Source organism: Gadus morhua, chromosome 8, assembly GCF_902167405.1.
Source record: "Gadus morhua chromosome 8, gadMor3.0, whole genome shotgun sequence".
NCBI lineage: Eukaryota > Metazoa > Chordata > Actinopteri > Gadiformes > Gadidae > Gadus > Gadus morhua.
Genome location: NC_044055.1, coordinates 2,881,842 through 2,906,118, shown reverse-complemented (window position 1 = coordinate 2,906,118; position 24,277 = coordinate 2,881,842). Strand labels below are relative to the sequence as shown.

General features: G+C 45.7%; 1 protein-coding gene across 5 annotated transcripts in view; it reads right to left on the bottom strand.

Moving 5' to 3' along the window:
- The window catches only part of LOC115548603 (contactin-associated protein-like 4), a 172,419-nt gene that overhangs the window by 9,300 nt on the left and 138,842 nt on the right, over positions 1–24,277 (bottom strand). For all 5 annotated transcript variants that reach the window (XM_030363353.1, XM_030363354.1, XM_030363351.1 and 2 more), the window contains 7 exons: positions 23,542–23,704; positions 19,777–19,904; positions 19,485–19,655; positions 16,267–16,485; positions 8,679–8,918; positions 5,465–5,689; positions 2,941–3,074 (listed from right to left, as the gene is read on the bottom strand). In XM_030363353.1, coding sequence (XP_030219213.1) covers positions 2,941–3,074; positions 5,465–5,689; positions 8,679–8,918; positions 16,267–16,485; positions 19,485–19,655; positions 19,777–19,904; positions 23,542–23,704 — 1,280 coding nt within the window. The remainder of the gene's footprint in view (positions 1–2,940; positions 3,075–5,464; positions 5,690–8,678; positions 8,919–16,266; positions 16,486–19,484; positions 19,656–19,776; positions 19,905–23,541; positions 23,705–24,277) is intronic.

Below are 24,277 nucleotides of genomic sequence, written 5' to 3'. Positions count from 1 at the left end.
GGGCCGTGGAATACGAAACCTGATCCTTGAGCCTGGTCACCTGAGTTCACCTTAACGACCTGTACAGTCTGCCGCAGGCCCTACTCATATGAAACCCTACTCACACACACATGAGGGGAAACAAGACGGCCAGACGCAGATCTGGGGAGATCTGTGCACGGAGAATGCAGAAGACACAGCGGTTGCTTTCAGGTGCCCAGTCCGGACGCCCGGTGTGGGTTCGGTTCTGGCGTAACACCAGAGTATCTTTGCACTGAAGTGGCGGGCATTGACAGAGGTCAAAGGCTCTGTGCCCTCTAGGAAATGGTTTCACTGTCCGTCGTGGAGCCGGTGCTATTGTAAAACATCCTTTAAAATGTGAATCTAGAAATGATTGTTGAATGAGTGAGGGGTGGTGGAGTCTGGTGGTGGTGGTGGTGGTGGTGATGGGGGTGGTGGGGGTGGTGGGGGTGGTGGTGGTGGTGGTGGGGTCTGGTGGTGGTGGTGGTGGAGTCTGGTGGTGGTGGTGGTGGTGGTGATGGGGGTGGTGGGGGTGGTGGCGGTGGTGGTGGGGTCTGGTGGTGGTGGTGGTGGGGTCTGGTGGTGGTGGTGGTGGTGGTGGTGGTGGTGGTGGTGGGGGCGGTGGAGGTGGTGGTGATGGTAGTGGTGATGGCGTTGTTGGTGTTGGTAACTCAACCAAACACTGATGAGCTCAAGGATCACTCAGAGGAAACACCAAAAGCGAATAACATTGCCTTTACTTTCCCTTGTCCCTTGTGTCTGTCTTTGTCCTCCAGTGTGCGAGCCGAGTGGACCGACCAGAGTGCGAGGTGAATGAGAAAGACCCGGAGGGAGCTCGGGGGCCTTCACCGCGAGATAAGGGAGGTCTCTGATTGTTGAGCGCTGCAGTGATGACCTACAAGCCTTTGGGGGTCGCCATGTCGATTATGGAATGGGACTTTTTGTTAACGGGAGATATGATATCCCCCTCTGGAGAGAGATGGGGGGGATAAAGACGTTGATGTGTTGAAGGCTTTCTGAATTGAGACTCAACGGAGCCTTTTATACCCGGTCAGTGCAGCGAGTACGGTGGGAGGAGCCTAACCTGGGGGATTCTCGGGGGGCAAGTAGGCTGAGAACGGGTCCTGATTATTATGGCTCGGCTTGGCTATCGAAACACAATTTCCGTCCTCTTACTTCCTGTGAGCTGCGGATAGCAGTCCCGGCAGCAAGGCTGCGAGGCATGGCAGGTTTATTTATATAGCGCCATTCAGACACAAGGCCATTCATTGTTCGTTACAAAAGGAGGAAATCTCCTTTTAAAACACCAGGAGAAGAACCTGACAAGTAACACAATAACAAAGACAGAGAATAATTTATACATATACTCCTGTGTATACTATATATATATATATATATATAATATATCATAATGTGTATAGCCCTCTATCCCTCTGTCCTTCGCTAAACCCAGCGGTGGAAAGAGGTGTAAACTGGTGGTTACCTGAAAAGGTTTGCAGATGCAGACATGCAGGGCAATTTAACGGAGCAGTGAGTATAAGGTTGCTCCTGACTCCTGTCTCCAGTGAGAGCAGCACTTGGCCGCCCCCTCAAACCCCCTAATTTTGATCCCCAACTAATCAAACCAACCTAATTGTCTGTCAGAGCCCAAGTTTCAAAGTTACTAGTTTTCAGTTTAGAGGTCACAGTCATAACCCATCGGAACACAAACACGTGTTCAGCGTTGAGATGGGTTCCAATCAGCGGCGCGTGTCACACCTCATCCCGCCCCGTGACATTGATGGAAACCACGGCGATGACGACTAACCCTGCCGCCCAGTGGCCAATAGGCTGGCAGTCCCAGAGTCCGTCCCGCCCCTCCCCTGATTCAATAGGACAGCACGCGAGGCAATCACATCGGTCTCACAAACAGGTTGCTCAGACATCCCTTTTTTTCTTTTTTTTCTGTACAATTGATCAAATGAAGGCGATGAATAACCTGTCAACGAAACAAATGGGCGATGAAAATATGGACACGGAACCAGCATAATGAACAAAGCTGAGTCGTGTACTGAGTCGTGGGTGTGTGTTTGTGTGTGTCTGTGTCTGTGTCTGTGTGTGTGTCTGTGTGTGTGTGTGTGTGTGTGTGTGTGTGTGTTTGTGTGTGTCTGTGTCTGTGTCTGTGTGTGTGTGTGTGTGTGTGTGTGTGTGTGTGTCTGTGTGCGTGCGTGCGTGCCTGCGTGCGTGCGTGCGTGCGTGCGTGCGTGCGTGCCTGCGTGCGTGCGTGCGTGCGTGCGTGTCTGGCTGTGCTCAGCTGTGATTAGCTTCGTCCTGAGCGCTGCATTGTGGAGGTGCCACGGCTGTGACAGCGGGGAGAATAGCGGTTAGCATTTCACCCCCCGCCTCCCACCTCACCAACGCCGTCAGACCACTGACACACAGTGCGACAGCACGCGTATGCGGCCCCTGATAGGGTGCGCGTGTTTGTGTGAGTGTGCACGTGATGGGGTGTGCGTGTTTGTGTGAGTGTGCACGTGTGTTTACCAACGGTAGAATGGAGCGTCACGTACATTTCTATCTCTGTAAGAATGTGTCCCAGTCCCTGTCTCACTATTAATATTAATAATAGTGATATAGGAAAGGCAGGTTTAACATAATATAAGCTTTTGTGAAATAAGTATGTAGGACTGATTTGGTGTGTGTGTGTGTGTGTGTGTGTGTGTGTGTGTGTGTGTGTGTGTGTGTGTGTGTGTGTGTGTGTGTGTGTGTGCGTGCGTGCGTGTGTGCGTGCGTGCGCGTGTGTGTGTGTGTTCGTGTGTGCGTGCGTGCGCGCGTGTGCGTGCGTGCGTGCGTGGTGTATGTCTGCATGCGTGTCTGGGTGCATGCACATGTGTGTGTGTGTATGTGTGTATGCATGAACGTGTGTCTGTGTGTGTGTGTGTGTGCGTTTGTGTGTGTTACCTGCACTGCCACAGCGTCCGCGTGTCTGTGCACGACGAGGGTGTGCAGCTGTCCGTCGGCCAGGTTCCTCACTCTGCTCCTCAGCACCTCGGCGTCTCGGCCTCCGTCCAGCTTGTACCGCACCTCCAGCTTATCTGCACACACCACAACACACACCGTCACACACTGGCCCTGCACTGGCACTCTGCGCTCAGCACTGCTGCTTTACAAACACTCTGCTGTACACACCCCTACTTTACTAATACTCTGCTGTAATACTGCTGCTTTACCAACACTCTGCTGTACACACCCCTACTTTACTAATACTCTGCTGTACACACCCCTACTTTACCAATACTCTGCTGTAATACTGCTGCTTTACTAATACTGTGCTGTACACACCCCTACTTTACTAATACTCTGCTGTACACACCCCTACTTTACTAATACTGTGCTGTACACACCCCTACTTTACTAATACTCTGCTGTAATACTGCTGCTTTACTAATACTCTGCTGTACACACCCCTACTTTACTAATACTCTGCTGTACACACCCCTACTTTACTAATACTGTGCTGTACACACCCCTACTTTACTAATACTCTGCTGTAATACTGCTGCTTTACTAATACTCTGCTGTACACACCCCTACTTTACTAATACTCTGCTGTACACACCCCTACTTTACTAATACTCTGCTGTAATACTGCTGCTTTACTAATACTCTGCTGTTCACACCCCTACTTTACTAATACTCTGCTGTAATACTGCTGCTTTACTAATACTCTGCTGTACACACCCCTACTTTACTAATACTCTGCTGTAATACTGCTGCTTTACCAATACTCTGCTGTACACACCCCTACTTTACTAATACTCTGCTGTAATACTGCTGCTTTACTAATACTCTGCTGTACACACCCCTACTTTACTAATACTCTGCTGTAATACTGCTGCTTTACTAATACTTTGCTGTACACACCCCTACTTTACTAATACTCTGCTGTACACACCCCTACTTTACTAATACTCTGCTGTAATACTGCTGCTTTACTAATACTCTGCTGTACACACCCCTACTTTACTAATACTCTGCTTGAAATACTGCTACTTAACTAATACTGTGCTGTACACACCCCTACTTTATTAATACTCTGCTGTAATACTGCTGCTTTACTAATACTCTGCTGTACACACCCCTACTTTACTAATACTCTGCTTGAAATACTGCTACTTAACTAATACTGTGCTGTACACACCCCTACTTTACTAATACTCTGCTGTAATACTGCTGCTTTACTAATACTCTGCTGTACACACCCCTACTTTACTAATACTCTGCTTGAAATACTGCTACTTAACTAATACTGTGCTGTACACACCCCTACTTTATTAATACTCTGCTGTAATACTGCTAATACTAATACTGTGCTGTACATATTGCTACTTTTCTAATACTCGGCTGTAATACTGCCTCTTTACTAATACTCTGCTATACACACACTGCTACTTTACTAATACTCTGCTATACACACACTGGTACTTTACTAATACTATGCTTCCCATACTGCTACTTTACTAATACTATACTGTACATACTGGCCCTCCACCGGTACTATGCTGTATATACTGTCTCTTTACTAGTACTAGTTGTACATACTGTGAGTCTACTTGTACTAACATGTTAACCCCATCAGCTTGAGAACCATTCGATCTCAAGCACCACTCATTCAAATGATTTTTGTTCCGAAAGTACATTCTCCTGGCTGAACATGTCCTTGACTTGCATTATAATCATAGCCCGTTACAAAGTAGCTGCTGCTGTAATAAGAAAGGTTTCAGAATTAAGAGGATTACCGCTAATTCATCATCAACAATAGGAGACTAAACCTAATTAAAGTTTTATAATTCTTGGAGAATTACAGAGCAGAGGTTTGGTTCAGAAAAAAAACAATTATTTATATAACCTTGCTTTAACCAAACTTGCATCTTTGCTTCTTCAAAGTGAAATTATCAGGAACCCCATAATAATTATTCCTTCAAACACTATGAATGTAATAATCCTCTTAAAATGGACAATAATTATGAATATTTTCGCCTGTTATTTGTTCTGCAACAACACTAGGATGACACAATATTAATTTGAACCCCGCTGAGACGATGCCGAAAAAGTAGGTTTGTAATCCTGAAGTACAGACAGAGATAGGAGTTTGGTTGCTGGACTTACACTAGTCTAGCATATGGCCTTTCTCCTCACTTCAATCTGCAAATTACATTCACAACAAATCAGGCAAACCATAGCTTCTAATTTAATTCAAAGTTGCTAACAACGGACTGTCCAACAACAAAAGGTTATTGCACAACTGAAAGCGTACAACTTTCAATTGTTCCAGCCATCAGACGACAAACTGCTGTGACATTAAAACGTAAGATAGAAGATAGCCTCTGAGCCTCTAGAATTGTGCTTTTAGCCCCCCTCGTCAAAGTAAAAGCGCCTCTTTCAAAGTAAAAGCCCCTCTTTCAAAGTAAAAGCCCCCTCTCACCATGCTTGTTGATGAGCAGCGCCAGATGCTCCTTGTAGTAGGAGGAGACGTAGAGAAGAAGGGCGGGGCTCTGCCTGGTCCTGAAGCTCAGGGAGATGTCTTCTCCCCGCAGTGTGACCTCGCTGTAGATGGACGAGGACAGGGCACTGGCGTTCCGGCTCTGCTCATACGGCTCCCTGAAGGAGTAGCGGGCTGACGTCGTAGACTTGAAGATGGCGGACACCTCTGGATATGAAGACAAGAGGTTGAAATGAGTCGGAGGAGTTCGAGCTCAGGCTTTATTATCTTTGGAAGTCTCAACTTCAAAATGGCGAAAAGAAAGACGAAACAATCTGTAGATTCAGACGTTGGCTCACATTGCAAATAGATCATTCGGGATTTCTTGTGTTGGATGATGAAGTACCACCTTGTCCCCCATTACATGGTCTATTTTTCCATGACCGTGTGTGCAGCTCGGATGGAGAGTGTCAGGTGACCCCTAGCACAAGTCAGGAGTCAGCAGCAGCTGTGATACGCACTCGCCGCCTAATTAGCGAGCCGACATAGCCCTCCCATTGGCTGACAGCCGAGAGGAACCACGCCACATGCCTCCTAATTATAAACACTCTCTCCCAGAGCGATGTCAACCACAGCGCTGTTCCTCTGACGCTCCGGCAGGGCGCCTCCAGGTGCTGGCTGAACCCACCGTACCCACAGCCCACGCACCAACGCCTTCTTCCCGTCACCCCGTAAAGAAGCGACGCGGCTATGAGTTGTGATTCACTTTTTTTGAGACATCAGATAAACTTTTAACAACAAACGAATCCCTCTTCTTCTGCTTCTTTCCTTCTGCTCCCCGACTCTCTTGATCTTCCCCGTGGCAGCTTAGAAGTTATTTATGCTGGGCGGTGGGAGCGCTGTGTCGGTGTGCTGGGATCCGCTGATGCGCTGGAGTGGGTTTAAGTGTGCAGCCCACACTGGGAGGCTGTCGGCAGAGGGACGGCGCTGGCAGTGAATCAGCGCTCCCATCCAATGGAGGTGGAGAAGAGGAGTGATGAAGAGGAGTGATGAAGTGTCACTTGATACATCGCCTGCGGGCTGTCCGAGTGCTGGGCCGACGTCATAGTTAAACTGCACTTTAAGGGCTCTGGCCTGTTTTTGCCAAGACCTGCGGTTGATGGATGACGGTGTCTGTCGTGAGATGTAAATCACCTCACCCCCCCCCCCCCCCACACACACACACTCTTGAGGTGAAGGCAAATATATATACTGTACACTATGGACTATACACAATAGACTCTATATCATATAGACCATAGTATATAGTCTATTGAGTACATTCAAAAGTATATATTTAATTATAAATAAATAGTCTCTATAGGACTGTGTTACCTCTACGACCGAAGGCCTTGCTGTCCAGTGTACAGTTGTAGTGTATAACGGTTGGTTGTTCTGTGTTTAACATAATGGTCTCATGGGAAACAAACCCCACTCAAGTCCCTTAAATGACAAACAGCTTTGACAGATGGGGGTACTTCAAATGAAGTCAATGAAATCAAGTATCCCAAAACCAAAATAAAAGTTTTTTTGCATTGTGCCGTTTCAGTGAAATTATGAAATTATGATAGGGCCATTGAAAGCATGCCAAGAACAAATACACACACACACACACACACACACACACACACTACTCTGGATGACAAATCGCCAGGAAGGGAAGGGATAATACCATTGCAATTGGTTACCAAATACTAGCCTCTTATTACAAGTAGGGAGAGATTTATGATATATTTTGGCCGCGTTAAACATTTAAATAAAGCGGCCACTCACTGCGTTGTGTGAGTGGGTGGAGGCACCTGGGAAGGCAGCATTTAACAAAGTCCAGGTCTGAGCGCTGATAAAGTCTTGTATATAATTTATGATGTATAGCCCACAGTATATCATGTATAGTCAGGGGTGCACATAACTTCTTTATAGAGTTACTCAGTTGAGTGCCAGGAGATGGTGTTTGGTACGCACCCCCAGACATAGCCCCACACGTAACATCGGATCTTATGAAACGTACCCAGTTTCACAGAGGTTTTCTTGCGTCACCTTTTTTTTTATCAAACTGCAGCAGATCGACCACGGAGCGTTTGATTATCTGACAAAAGGAACGTTGCGATCAGCTGATTTTGCGCAGTTCTCCAGTGTGTGCGCGGTGCACAGCGCACACAGTTCACATGAGCGCACATTTCATTGCGCTTATCGTTCATTTCGAGCCACGGCACATCTTGGTGCCACTTTTCGAAAAAAACGATTTTCCTTTTCTTTGTATTTCGTTTTTTTTCGACCTCCCGTAAGTTACACAAAAGTGTTTTAGTGACACAAGTGACGTTACGCATCCCACGTTATGGCCGTGCATTCCTACTTGCGTACCATGTGTACCCCTGTAGGTAGTATAATGTATAGTATATGTATGTGTTTTTTTTTATTTATTATGTTTATTTATTTTTTTATTTATTTTTTTCCACAATGTCTTGTTTTTTTTTTAAACGATTTATGATGACTATATGCTCTGTAAGGTGACCTTGGGTGTCTTGAAAGGCGCCTCTAAATTAAATGTATTATTATTATTATTATTATTTATAGTATAAAGTGTATTGTATACTGTATAATGTATAGTATCATGTATAATATATAGGTTAACCTCTATGCATAGTAGACAGTATATAATGTAAAGCATATACTGTTACCTCTATGACAGTAGGTGTACAGTCCACAGTATACAACAGTGGTTCTGAGCGAGTAATTTGATTGGACAAGAGACATTCCATGCTCTGCGGGAGCGCTGATATGAGCGTCCAACACCACTCGGACTGTTCACCAAACTGCAAACCAACTGTCAAGATCACCGCACATTCCAGCTGTAACCAACTTACTTCAACTGTTGAGTGTTGTTTTGTCTATATGTTGCTTGGCAGCAGTCCGCTCAGTGGGGATCTATTTTTGTTGGCGGTAGCAATTTCATTTAGTTTATGTGATTAAATAAAGGGACAAATCCCAATCTATTGTCAATTATTATTGTTAAAAGTACATTTTACCAGTATAACTGTTGTATAAAAGCAATATCACACTCGAGGTCGCGATGTTGTCGCTCTATATCAGCGCTGCCGTGATTCGGCCGGCCGAATCGAGCGACCTCGAGTGTGATATTGCTTAAGTATATAATGTATATAACGTAGAGCGGCGTTACCTCGATGACAGAAGGCCCCGGTGTAGGCCGACGGGCCGCAGTCGCAGGTGAAACCCTGGCTCCTCTCCACACAGCGGCCCTGGTTGCGGCACAGCGAACCGTAGCTGCTGCAGTGGCCGGGGCAGCCGGGCTGGACCCCCGGGGTGATGCGGGCCCTCTCCTCCAGGTCCTGGGTCTCCTCGTTCAGCCGCAGCGCCCGGATGCAGCCCCGGAAGCCCTTCTGCCTGGACGCCGTGCCCCCTGGGGTGGGGAGAGAGGAAGGCGAGAAGCAGAGCCAGGGGTTGTAGATTAACGTCGGAAACGATGTATGAGCGCTCTCGATGTTGTTTCGTCTAGGTACACAGACACCCTTCCCCTTTCCTCCAGACGTCTGCGTGCGTCAGTCCCATTATTATCAGGAGGTCTGAGCCCGTGAGTGCGAGATGCTCTTAGCCTGAGCGATCGCGCTGAGCACGGAGGCGGGCGATTAAGGCGCAGACGGTGCAGATCGATCGCGTGTACACCAGACAATGGAGCCATCGAACCCATAAAACCTCACGCTTCAGCGTTCCGACGACGAGGGTCGACTCCCGCATCAGTCCTCATAAAAAGGGCGATGTTGTTCACGACGCGATGTCTTTCTGGCCTACTGACCTCCCCACGACCTCTGCATCAGAGGACATTTGTTAACCCGCCCCGACGTCATGTGGCGAGGGAGCGAGAGACGACGCGGGTGTCTGCATCTCGCCCTCCACCACCAGACCCACTCTCTCCTCTCATTCACTAACGTTCTGCTGTCTTCGACAGCCAATTCGTGCATTGTCTTGTCAGCGGCCTGGCTTGTGTTGTTCTTTGTGTGCTTTTTTTCCTCCGTACAATTTGACAGGAAAATAGCAGCGGAGCATAAACAACAAAGAACACATTCAGTGGCTTTGACTCTCACTGCTTGTCTGAGATAGTGTTTTCATCCAGTTTTCAGGATACCTCGGATGTGAGGAAACGCATACTGAACACCTTCATACGTTTCCAGTTGGCTCGCCTAATTAGTGTGGCAGATTTCATTGGGCATTCAAATGCAACTAAGTTCCTTTAGCACAGCAGCACAAACGGTGAAACCCACTTCAGGTGTCAGGAGCCTGACATACTGCATGATATGCGCTCCCGGCACACAGACACACACACCCAAACAAACACACCTGAGAGCAACTGGTTAGCAAGGTTGTGATACAGAAGCAACCATGATTTAAGCCTGAGACCACACACACACACACACACACACACCCACACAATCATTAAAGGCTACAGATTGTCAGGCATATATCATTTGCAGTCCTCAGCGTTTGGAGACAGAAGGTTGCTGTCAACGTTATCAATCTCTGAGCGACTGCCTCTGTATTTTTCAGTAAAGGCAGCCTCTCAGACCCTCTATGTTTCGGTGCAAGCTTATATCCATATATATGAAAACCCGAACCAGCTATTAACAAGCAGGCAAGGACAGGGGAGCCTCTATCAGAGATGGGATTCGATATGAAATTGCATAGCATATTTCAATTGGACACTATAAAAAATGTTCTACGCAACACATGAAAATTCCCGTAATTTAAACTCGCATGGTTCATGAGGCTGGCTGCAGTGACGGATCTGAGGAAGAGTAGAGATGTGAATACAGTTAAGCCAGCCACGAGAAAACCTGATGTTTGCCGACATTTGCAAAAGTAATTAAAAAATAAAAGAGACAAATCATCACTGCAATCATGGTCAGGTCAGACCTACAATGTGGATCCCAGTAAGTGACAAAAACACTCTGGGCCCTGTCTTGCCTCCGGCGCAATTGACTTAATCACTGGTGCGTGTGTCGTTGCTAGTTTGCAACTGGCGCAGAGCGTTCTTTTCCCCCCTGCGCCACGCGTCGGTATATCACTGTACGGTGGGTATATCTTGCTGCACAGAAAGTGGAGAAAAAATAGCACAACAATCAATTATGCATTCTCACCTTTTCACAACGCAGAGGAATCGCAGCTTGATTCCATATGTGCCGTCTCTGTGCTCGCAGCATCACCCGAGTTATTTAATCATTAACCGCTCAGTGGCAGGTCGGGGCCTAACGCTAGGATACTTTGAAGTGGAGATACTGCATGTGCTTTTATTCAGGGAATGTGAAGTTACGCCACGCCTGGCACCATTTGGTGAGGCGGCAGCACCAAACCGGACTGGTGTAATCCTTCAATAGAGGTGGCTGCTGTTTCAGGAGCGTCAGGGTGGAATCAACCGTAAAAATGAAGTACTTTGAACAGAGAGTAGTATTTTGATCTATAAAAAAAAACACTAGGGTTTTAGGAATGCAGTGGGAGAAAGGAGGAAACTCCCGTCTCCTCTACTGCAGGGAACGTACTATTGGCCCAACAGAGGTATTGACCTCTAAACGTGGCGCGGTCACCGTAGCGTTGTAGCGTGGTGTGCCGTCAACCTCCCGGACCCTATAGGGCTCAAACCTACCAGTTGAACTAAACGAAACGTGAAGGACGCTGTGCACACAGTGAGCATCAAAGGACGTACCTGGCGCGTAACAGTGGATAAGTACACAGACGATGTGCTCGGTAAATGTAGAGTCAACAATAACAAGGGAGGTCTTGGATCACTGAAGGTATAGGGTTCCGTTAAAATTAGAGCTGTCAGTTAAACGCGTCATTAACGGCGTTAACGCAAAACAATTTTAACGGCGTTAAATTTTTTAACGCGCGATTAACGCAAATTATTATTTCTTTGAATTTTATATTTATTTATTTTTGGGCTCAAAACAAAGAAGCAGTAGCCTGACTGCTATTTAATTGCATTATAGGCTTCTTTTTGTATCGTCCTGTTTTGATCAGTATATGCACAAGGCAAGCCGATGCACTTCTCCATGTTGATAAGAGCATTAAAATGAGAAAAATGAATGGGACAAAGAATTCAAGGGATATTTAGCATAGAAAAAATATATATGATTAATCGCGATTAATCGTGAGTTAACTATGACATTAATGCGATTAATCGTGATTAAATATCGCTTGACAGCCCTAGTTAAAATGCAAGGCTGCCCTTTTTTAGTTCTCTCTGCACTGACAGCCACAGAGAGACAAGGCGCCGGCACTTGGTCTTGTCAGTCGGGGTAAGAGCACAATGCACGCATGGCACACACTGTTCTATGGGTTATTTAACATGTTGCATGATTAAAGGACTCCTGATGTCTCGTTATATCACGGCTAACGAGCCTGTGTGAAAAGGGGCTTCTGAACGTATGCGAAAGCTTTTTTCCGATGGACACATAAAGAATTGATAAATGTGTCATTAAGAGCCTTGATGCAAACGGCGGCATGTATTATAAACCAATCATCCTTTAAGTCAGTCTCATGTTTTATTATTAACCCGACACAATGGGGGGGCCTGTCAACTCCCTCTACGCATCAGCACTGAGTTCACACAAACGTCTTCGCTGCTCATGACTCGTGAGGTCGTGCTCGCTTCAACAAAACACGATGGTTCTCATACATTAAAATGACTCGCCACACTCATTTACTAAATTTAGAGCATCTCAAATTGGTCTGTCTCTCAATTGAAACGATGGAATACTTGGTGTGAACAAATTCTAATTATAATAGTAATTAGCAGTAATTAGTTCTCGACAATTTTAATTTTCACACCACAATCCCACCCGTGGCCAAACCGCGTTCTATTATTGGCTTCGCTACGGTGGGGCACGCTGGAGAAACTATTGTACAACAAGAAAAAAAAAAGTGGAGTTACCAGGTTTTTGCCTGAGGCGAGAGCCATTTGACAAAAACATTACTGTACGGAGCGCTGCAGTCTATTTGCCAAGCGGGTCCCTCACTGATACAACCCAACTACCTGTCGAGCAGTTCTCTCACTAATATCACCCACGAGCTGTCCTCTCACTAATATAACCCCTCTCCTCTCACTCTCCTCTCACTAGTATAACCCACTAGCTGTATGGGTCTCTCCTGCATACAAAGTACACAAGCTGAACTCTCCTTATCAGATCTCAGCTATTCTAGACACTCTTGGATCTCGGATACTCTGATGATCTGTACAGACGTCACTCACACACCTTCACGCAGGAAACCATTAGCATTGCCCCTTTCTAAAAGCCCAGTCCTTTTAGCATTGTTTGATATGCTAGCAACCCCATGGTAAACACTAACAGCTACACAGGGTGTTTACCATACAAGGCTAAGCCAGGAAGTCATCTACGCGCCTTTGTCGGGTAAACACATTAATATTCACCGCAACTCTCCTGCCTCCGGCCAATGTAATCAGTGTATGTTGGTGGGGTTTCCCCGCGGACTGGCTGTTTACTGATAAAACACGACATCCATAATATTTACTCTGAAAAGGTTCTCCATACCTCGCCACCTGACCTTCTCCCCATTAATAAAATGAGCGCACAATATTCTTTTTATTTCCTTTACTAATTACTTAGAACAGACATTATTCAAAACCTGCAACAACAGGTCTATTATACACAACCAAAAAAAACAATCCAGTAATCATGTGTCTCCTCATGGTAATGGAGAACAACTGGTATTAGCATACCGTTCATTGTTTTCATAGATTCATGGATTTACTATTTAGTTCTTCCCTTGTTTGTTTTAAAACAGAATAGCTGACCAATATCTAACATGTATTTATCCTTTATCTTTATTCATCTAGTTTGCCTTTTGAATGATTATGCGCGATGAATAATAATTTCCAGTCTACTTAGCTTCCTCGGGCTCTCATTCAAGATTGGATCATTATAATCAAGGGAGGCGTCCAGTGGGGTATTTAAGCAGCTCATCCTCCTAGTAGATTCAAGAGAGACGGTTGTGTGCAGACTCACTAGGAGGCTGTTTGTTTTCGGGTTGTTGTTGTTATTATTGCACGACAAACTAAAATGGCAACTATGAGAATGTTTTGAGGGGAACGAGCAACAGGCTGACAGGGAGAGGGCGACGGCTGCTGGCCAGGCTGTGGAAGGCCTGGCCACCACCACCAACCCCACCACCACTGGGTCAGCGACAACACCACCATCCACACCACCTCATCTTACCGTGCTTAGGGCGGAGCCTGGTCTAGAGCTACGATTCCCAAGTCGGATGAGGGGGATGATATTGAGCAATATCGCGTGACATTTGAGCCTGTAGCCACAGTCCACAGGTGTCTGAAGACAGATTGGGTACTGCAGTTGCTGCCAGGAGCGCTTATGTACATTCACGGGGACATGAATGAGTTGGTGAACTATGACCTGGGGAAACAAATGATTCGCATGAAGCATGAGATCAATGAAGATGTGTACGGCCAAAGGTTCTGGGAGCCAGACATCAGTCCAGGAGAGACTCCATGTCAGCTTCAGAATCGACTGAAAGATATTTATTTCATGGCTAAAGCCAGATGTAAAGACTGGCCCACTGGTTTTACTGGTCTCAACTGGTCTCTCCCAGCATTCTTTTCTGCCATACGGAGCGTTGAAAAAAGTTCAACTTTCAGGAAGAAAGCGGCCGACGTCAGACGTCTTTTTGGCAACTGACCAATCACAAGCGGAACATTGACACTTCGTCACGAAGGAAACTCTCAACTGTCAAAACAAGAAACAATGGCGGACAAATAACTCGGGAAAGTGCCGGTGGAGCGATTAATAGTTTTAATTACAGTTAGTTTTAACAACATGTCGAGATCTACGACATGTCTAATGGGCTCTAGCCTGGATACGTAGTAGGCGAGTAACGTCGGGTCTAGAATGGGTTCGTTGCTAGGCGATAGAAAAAAAAGCTCTCTGTGCTTATAGGACAAAAAACGCTGCCAGGTTTTTTTTGTTTTTTTTAAACGGTCGGCTCAACTTTTCCGTGTTACAAAAAACGCTAGATGTGAACACGGCCTTAGACCGTTGTTTTTGGAGCTGGAGTTATCGGTTCAGAACACAACTCCAAAATGGGACAGCAGGTCATAACGGCCAGGGGTTCTACACTGATGTCCCAAGAGTTGAATGAATAGAGTGAATCATATCCCGAGTGTCAGTTAACCAGTCAGAAAAGGGTCCAGCCTTTTCCAACAAGTCATTTAAATCCCATTATCCAGACTATGCATGGACACAATCTATTTATGTCTGCATCATTTTAGACAAATCCACTTTTTAGACCAATCCACTCCTTTTGTACTTTCCCTTTTTATGATAAAGGAATGAAACAAACGGGTGGGTGGGTGTTCCTACAACCATGATTGGAGAATAACAGGGTGTGAATGTGAACTCAGTTAATTCAGGCCAGTACAATCTCAGGACAATAAGTGTGAATGAACAGATGCCCTACACTGTTGTGGTGCCACACACAGTTTGAGAATTTCGGAGAAATCTCTGCACACACCGATTTCCAACTTTCTCGCTGAGCATTAAAACGGAATGAAGGCACCTACTCAGAGATCAGTGGCTCAAGTGGCTCAAGGCACAAGCACTGCAAAACATTAAAACAGGCGTACAGTGTGCCAGGCTTGAAAGACGTGTGAACCAGACCTCGGGTAAAGCTACTGTTGAAGCAGGTGCATAATAATAACATAACTGAGAGATTATCTTGTCTTTACTTTGGTCGCTGTGTTCAGAGTGACAGTTTACATAGAGGCCAGAGGAAGGTAATGAGCGAGAGAGAAACTGGATGGCAGTAATGATTTGTTTTTGTGCAGTCTGTTGAGAAGCTTGCATATGCGTGCATGCTTGCCTGTGTGTGTGCGTGTGCGTGTGCGTGTGTGTGTGTGTGTGTGTGTGTGTGTGTGAGTGAGGGTACATATGCGTGTCTGTTGGTGTGTTTATAGTTCACTACGTAGGAAACCAGAACTCAGCTCCTTTTACCAACAGTTTGAAAGCAGCCAGTGGTACAGAGAGACAGCTTTGATGCGATAGAGAGGGGATATAGTGAGAGATGGAAAGAGAGGTGGATATAGTCAGAGAATGAGAGAGAGAGAGGTGGATATAGAGAGAGAAAGAAAGATAGAATGTTGATATAGAGAGGGAAAGACAGATAGAAAGTGAATATAGAGAGAGAAAGACAGGTAGAGAGGTGGGTATAGAGAGAGCAATACAGATAGAAAGTGGATATAGAGAGAGAAAGAAAGATAGAAAGTGTATATAGAGAAAGAACGACAGGTAGAAAGTGGATTTAGAGAGAGAAAGCCAGATCGAGGCGTTGATATAGAGAGAGAAAGACAGACAGAAAGATGGATACATTCAGCGAGAGACAGAGAGGTGGACAAAGAGAAAGAAAGAAAGAGAAATGGTTTTATAGAGAGAAAGACGGATTGAAAGTGGATATAGAGAGAGAAAGACAGATAGAAAGATGGATGCAGTCAGCGAGAGACGGAGAGGGGGATATGGTGAAAGGAAGACAGATAGAAAGATGGATGCAGTCAGCGAGAGACGGAGAGGGGGATATGGTGAAAGGAAGGCAGATAGAAAGATGGATGCAGTCAGCGAGGGACGGAGAGGGGGATATGGTGAAAGGAAGACAGATAGAGCGCGGTTAAGAATCGATATTCCTCACAGCTACAGTTACTCCCCCCCCCCCCCCCCCCCCCCCCCCCGGCTCACCTATGAAGAGCAGGCTGTTGAGCTGCAGGCGGACGTGCCCATCGTCGGGGGCCTCTCGCGTAGCAACGGGCAGCGCGTCCACGCTGAGCGACGCCTCCTTCACGTTGCGCTCGGCCCGCACGCGGTGCCACCGGTCGTCGTCCAGCGGCCGGGGGGCCCTCACCCGCACCTCCAGGGGCCCGTTGCCCACGTCGAAGGAGAACAGCACCTCAGTGGAGGCTGGGGGAGGGAGGGAGGGAGGGAGGGAGAGGGGGAGAGAGAGGGGGAGAGAGAGAGAGAGAGAGAGAGAGAGAGAGGGAGGGAGGGAGGGAGAGGGGGAGAGAGAGAGAGAGAGAGAGAGAGAGAGAGAGAGAGAGAGAGAGAGAGAGAGAGAGAGGGGGAGGGGGAGAGAGAGAGAAAAAATATTACGGAAATGAATATTATCTTGTGACAACAATAGTTTTCCGACAACAACATTCAGCTGAACTGTGAAACATAAATAATTAATTAAAAAGTATAGAACCTAACTTGGAGTTGGCCGTTATCTAAAGGTTAGAGCCCAAAAACCATGGAAGGAAGAGGTCCTTTATTATTCAGTAAATGTCAAATCGTCTGATCAGAAACAGTGTCTATTCCCATGTGAACAGACCAAGCAGAATCGGCCTGATTTAATTATAAATTATAGATATTAACCAAAACGATTTTGTTGTTCTAAAGTCGAGAAGAAAGAAATTGATTGCGGGCTGAACTTGGTATCATTTGAAGTAACGCTTTAAGGCTGCTCAGAGCCCTTTGAAGATGCTTCTCTGAGTCCCGGGAATAGCACTGGAAGGTTGAACCGTAGAACATTCCGCCAAACAGGGAAATCTGTCCGAATCCAAACTTCACAGCCCATGAGTCTCCACATCCAGTTGGAACAATAACCCTCCACAATCATCTACTAACTCCTGGCAACATCCCAGGATGCAACACTAAGTTCATTTGGAAAAAGAAAGTTCCCAGAGATATAAAAGAAGCAATATGACTCCTGCTAACTTTTTATAACAACATTCTCCCAACCGTTCAGCAGCCCCACCCCTTCTATAAGATAGTTCACGCCTCCTATATAGATAGGTGTGAGGCTAGGTGTGTGTCTGCGTTCTTACATTCCCAGCTCATCCTATGACGGCACACTAGGGAGCCTCTAAACAACAGCGTTCATAGGAGAGGGAAAAGAGATCATCATACAGGGGGGGGGGGCTACGCACGAGTAAAAATAACTGAAGTGCGCGTCGCGCCTTGAGTGGATTAGTAGGACCCCCCCCTTCCAAACACACACACACAACACACACACACACACACACACACACACACACACACACACACACACACACACACACACACACACACACACACACACACACACACACACACACAAAAACACACACACACACACACACACACACACACACACACACACACACACACACACACACACACACATACACCCGGAGTCTTAGAGCAAAAAATAGACAGTTAAGCTTCTGCCACCAGCCTTGTTTGTTAATACATACATTATAGAAGCCCATTTATTTTTAACGATCGAATAGGATTTATTATAATAATCACCAAAATAGTTTTTGCACTGTCCGAATAAATTATTCCGGCGACATTTAATAAATGTCTTGGGGTTGAAATTGTCTTCATTTGTTTTCAAGAATGTTATTAAATGTCTTTCTTTCATGCATTCTTTCTTAATATCTGTTCACAAAACACTGTCATAAACCGTGGACAACAAATCCTCGGGCTATTATCGGTCAAACCTCAAAGTCATCGTGGTCCGGGTGACGACCAACTTTGATGAATAACCAAGAGTGGACCACTCTTGACTTCTATGTTTCATAAAACCCTCGCCAGCAAGAAACAGAACAAACACGGCCTGGTGGCCGGTGATAAGGTCACTGACCAGCTCCTCCATCACACGAACCGGATCAGCAGAGCCACTATCTCTCCAGAGAACTCTAAAGATCACACACAAGAACACGGCTTTCTCAACTCTGGACGTCAGTCAGACGTTTTTAGTCTATTACACGCCCCAACAGAGCTGCAACGATGAGTCACTGAAGCACTGGTCGGAAAAACGATTGATTGTGTGTTTGTTCATTTACTGATATATAAGTAGTACAATGTGGTATAAGTAGTACAATCTGAGGGAGAGAAATGCAAATTCCAAGTGTTTCAGAGCCTTAACTCAGTGGACAGAGCAGATTTAAGAACGACCTCTGTCTCTGGTCCTTTGTGATAAGTGTTTTACATTATTCACGACTTTTCATAGACTTAACGCAGAATCAGTTAATGCGAAGGACAATGGACATTAATGGACGTCAATATGGACATAACAACCAACGCTTTCCTCACAGCCTTCAAACGTAACTTGCAGAGCTGAGCATCCACCCCCTGTGCCAACAGGAAACTTTCTTCCACCCACCAGGTAGTAAGTAAATAAACACATAAATATAGAAATAATCACGCTTGGCTTTGTACACAGCCTTGTAATTTGGTTCCTAGACCAAATGGAGTCTTTTAAAGATAAGATAAAACACGGCAGGAGATAAAAAAGAATAGGAAGAGAAAAACAACAACCTGTTTGATCTAAACGGCAAAGCCCAACTCAGCCCCTTGGTCAAGGTTGGTGGTCAACATCCCATATATATATATATATATATATATACATATACATATACTGTATATATATATATCCACCAATTCTCAGACGGAGGTCCAGGAGTCACGGGTGGCGCGTTAATCCGGAGAAAAAGTACCAACAAAACAAACAGTTCAGAATGGGCACAGGAAATGAGTCAGTAATCCCGATACGGACAGATAAAGATGTAAGATAACGGGATTATAAGCCCCAGCTTCCAATCTATAGTCTTCAGACAGGCCAGCTTGATCCCAGATGGATATGAATGGGTATAAAAAGGTGGGTTTAAACAGATGGGTATAAAAAGATATGAAGATAGCGTTATCGCAATAAAGTATTCAAATGTACGTCATCTCTATTGAATTGCGGCGACAGATCGAGACAGAGAGACGGACAGAAAGATGGACGGATAATAAGACATCCAGACAGAGAGACAGACAGTCAGACGTACGGACGGATTGATCCACAGACTAATAGCTGTCCCGGTCCCATTACCCGGGACACACACCCAGAAGCGCTTCCATTTCAGCCTGAGCTGTTTGGGTCTGATACTCACAGCTGAGCTCGATGCGGATGAAGTCCTTAATGCCCAGGTTCTCCAGGAACACGCCCGAGGAGGCCGTGGTCTTAAACAGGAAGGAGATGTCTGCACTCAGCTCCGCCCGGAACGTCGGGAAATGGAGGTACGACGTTTCCTTGTCGAAGAACGCAGCGTTCCAGAAGTTCTCTGATAAAAACAAAGGAATTAAAAAAAAACAAAGAACAGAAACGTGGATGAATTACGTTTTTTTTTTTTTTCCCGGTGTGTAATGTTCATGATGAAGGGGCTCCGGGCGGGGTGGACTCACTGTCGCCATGACAACGCAGCGGGCCCACCCGGTAGGCTGCCTCCGAACCGGCTCTGTGCAGGTCCCCCAGCACCAAAGACCGGACCGGAAGGCTCTTCTTGTGGGTCAGCAGGCCGGAGTCACTAGCCCTGCAGGGGTGAGGGCGAGGGACGAGGAGGAAGAGGAAGGGGAAGAAGGGAAGGAAGAGGAGGAGGAAGAGGAGGAGGAAGAGGAGGAGCCATGGTGAGAGGACGCCGATGAGGAGGAAGAGGATAAGGAAGAAGGAAAGGAGGAATTGGAGGAGGTGAAAGGAGAGGAGGAAGAGGAAGAAGAGGAAGAGGTGGAGGAGGAGCGATGGTCAGAGGATGAGGAATAAAACAGATGCGTTATGATCCCACACAGGGGGTCAAATGAAAACAAGAGCCGGCTACCTGGGAGCTAGCGAAACAAAACCCCAAAACAAAACCCAACACAACAGCTTACAAAATGGAGACATGGGGGACGCCGTGCGTCCACCCCGGTCAAAACAAATCTAGCAATATTCCGAAAATGGCTTCTAATAGGTATTCCTGGGGATACCATGCTTCCATCACAGCTACCCTCTATCAAAAAGATAGAACAAATAACCCTCTCTGTCCAGCTACTGCAGATCTGCTGATATCTTGCAGCTGGGCCACATTTATAGCAGCAGGGCACTTAGACGAGGAATTGCAGTATAGCGTCTAGCCAGAAGTGCAACAAAAAGCAGCAAAGTGAAGAGTAATGAACATATGTTCGGTGGAATATATAAATAAGTACTATAGATGCAGTATGAACAGTTTTGACGGCAGAACATTGGGGACGAAAACGTTAATGTATTCACAGCAGAAGAACATCTCTCTATATATTTTTTTACATATAGTGCACATGTAGGTACAAGCAAGATACATAAAGACTTATGTATGGGGTATGACATGAATAAGTAGAATGAAGTGTAGACAGTGGTGCAAATATGAATACACTATAGGTAAGATATATGCATCGTGGACAGAAAAAGTCTGACCATAATAGAAGCAGCGGACATTATGCCCACGTATATTACACAGGTCTTTTTACCAGAGAACGTCAAACAAACAATTAATCACTGGGTTGACAGATATGTTCACACAATATATATATATATATATATATATATATATATATGACACATAATTAACACATCAGGCAGCTGCTGGAGATCATTAGATCTCCATCATATGACGAAAGTCAGTGCAAAACAGAAATGATCACAAGTACAGAGCAAACCTGTGATGTGGCAAGGCCGTGTCAAACTAAAGCTTCATATGCTGGGGGGGGGGGTTCACGACATGTCAGACTTTAGGTTCAAAGTTAATCTTTATATTTGGGTTTAGCGTGCCTCTTTCCACCGCACAACCAACTTCCAGAAAATACTTCAGCACTCAGAGAGGGTATTTGTTTATCATATCTGCATAAATGCAAAAAACACAAAATTAACTGTTTGTTGTTTAAAGTCTTTTAAAAATAGTGTGGAGTGCAGCAGGGGGACAATATGACCACCGTGAAATGAAGTCATTTCTCCCTTCACGGCGACTTTAGAGCGCCATTCTCAGCTATTTAAGTGTTTTTTTTTCCTTGCACACACAAAGTGGCTCAGTGATGAATAATAATCGTCGACGGAGCGCATTTAGAGGGCTTTGGTGGGGAAGAGCAGGGGGTAAAGTAGCCTGGAGAGGGTCTTTCAGCTTAAGCTGCACGGGTTATTTTTGGACAGCATAATTTTAAGAGGCATAGAGTGCCATACATCATCCTGGCAGCAGGGACTTCACACCATTGCATCTTCTTTAAAAACAATATGTACCAGCTGGGCATCTTTCTGAACCTTGTTTTGGAAGGTGCCCACCGACCCCGGACCCACATTCAGATCAGTGTTTAGTTTGGCATGTTGTTGTTATTGGTCAGTCTTGCTGAAGGCAAATAATGTCTAAAAATACCCTGTTTCATTTGCCTGGGGGCGTGAGCGGATCAAGCGGATTTGATATCAGAGAGAAAGAGAATAGATAGTCTTTAAATATTCTGTGTTTGAAGTAGGATATAATGTCACGTGTGCTAGAGTGTAGGGTTCTATTGTGTGTTTTTAAAGTTTTAATTTCCGCCTCCTCATAGAAAATATACTGTGCTTGAAGGTAATGAAACAAATGTTAATCCTATTTCTCATTCCTTCAACTCTCGAGCTGGTGAGTTTTCCTCCTCTTCAATTGTTACATATTACGATATATATGTTATATAATACACATATGATATTAACTATGGATGCTGTTTTATTTTCTTGAACGCTCACATTTTGAGCCTGAATAATATTACCATATTCAGCCTGGGTTTGCAAACAACAATATAAAGTAGCATATAAAGGGGCGTGGAGACATTATGCAAACACATTGGTCAACTACTCCTATATGAATTCAAGCGTAAAAAACTGTGGTCATTTCCGTGGATTTAGACTTTAATGACGTTTATGGAGGAACAAAATAACGTAGTAAAGTAAAAAGTCTATTAATTATGGGATGGTTCATTTTGATTTACAAATGTAAACACAAATGAAACAGTATCCAGTATGAAACAGATACAAAGAAAGGTATAATTTCAGAAGCAGTGATCCATAATGCATGCTACCGTTTTATAATGACCATAAACCTGAATTTCCTTCTTAATAATGTATGGTAAAGGTAGTTAGTACGCATGGCTATGCCATAATAAAACCATAGAGTACCATCACATAAAAAGACCTATAAAAATGACACCACAACTCAAATGTCTCAGGATGGTTCGATGGCTACGTGGTAATATAATAATATACGATGGTGAATATTCTGTGCAGGAAAGTCCTGCGATCCTAGCATACGACAGTACCGTTCGACACACGGTGTCGCAGAGATGTTTCGACGGCGGCAAGGTATTGTATAGGGTACAAACAGCGGAGAGGGCGGAGGTTAGGTTGGTGCTCATTTCCGGAACGTATTCTGTACGTGGAGTCTGTCCAACGAAAATTGAACAAATCGAACTTCTCACATGAACGGTGGGTTCCCACAGTTCCTACAACCCAAGTCCTCTTCTTTACACTGCCGTTGTTGTGACACGTGACCTCTGCTTCTCCACTGACGCTACGGCAAACCCCCAGTCTAGTCAAATTGCGAGAAAGATGCGTGTGGTGATGCATCGCAATTCTTTGTTGATCCAATTTTCTTCTTTGATTTGTTTTAATGATGGATGCTTTGAGTGTATTCAATAAATACATCAACATAACAAACTTAGAAAAGAAGAAGAAGTTCAAGTGAAGAAAACTGACTGCCAATCGCCCCCACAGTGTTCGGCGAGTCTGTTCACTGTTTCTGGAATTGCCGTTGGACACCTTTGCTCTTTGGAGGCGGAAAACTGAAAAGGGCTGAGAAGAATAATGTATCTATATATACTGTGTACTGTGCCTCAGCCACCCCAAGCAAGACAGGACTTCGGCCATTTCCTTTCTTTTCTATTTGAAGTAAACTCTTCCACCGTCATAACTCTAGGAAATGTCTTGGGAGCTTTTCTACCCTGAAGCAAACATTAACAACTCCTCTACAGATGGTCATGTGATCATAACATATGACAGTTCCATTCTAAACAGAGGGTCATGTGATCATAACATGTGGCAGCACCATTCTAAACCGAGGGTCATGTGATCCTAACATGTAATAGTCATTGTATACCGGTGGTCCCGTGACCACAACACACGTCAGCAGCTGGACCTACCACTCCCCGCGGTCCGCGTCACAGTTGCAGTAGTACATGGGGTCCACGCAGCTCTCCTCCAGCCCGCAGGAACACTGCCGGCTGCCCGGGACAGCCCCGCCCCAGTAGGACTGGACCCCGCCAGCACCGGGCCCCCCCACCCACCAGCTGAACGGAGAGCCCACTGTATGGACACACACACACACACACACACACACGCACACACACACACACACACACACACACACACACACACACACACACACACACACACACACACACACAGATGAAACACACAAAGAGACAGAGATGTGCATATCCAGACACGCGTGCGTATGCGTGTAGCATCTGATCAAATCAAACGTTGTTAACCTGCCGCTACATACACCCGCTAATAAACGGCGTTCCACTCCGTCAGACGGCCGGGCAGAAGGCCGGCGTGGGTTTGCTCTCGTCTCATCGTTATTCCACACACACGTACACCCGCGTCTCTGGGATTATCAGGCGCTCCACAAAGATGCTCATGACTGATGTGCAGTGTCCTCTCTCTCTGGCTCTCTCCCTCGGTTTCTCTTTTATTCTTCTCCCTCTCGCCTGCTCGCTCGCTCGCCCCTTGTTTTTCCCCGCTTCCTAGCACCGACCGCTGCTCCACTGTCCGACCAAAGGCTAAGAGGCCAAAAACATTACTACAAACAGAACAACATTCACCCCCGTGGGAGGAGCCGAGGGGGGGAAGGAGATCTTTAAAGCGCTGACC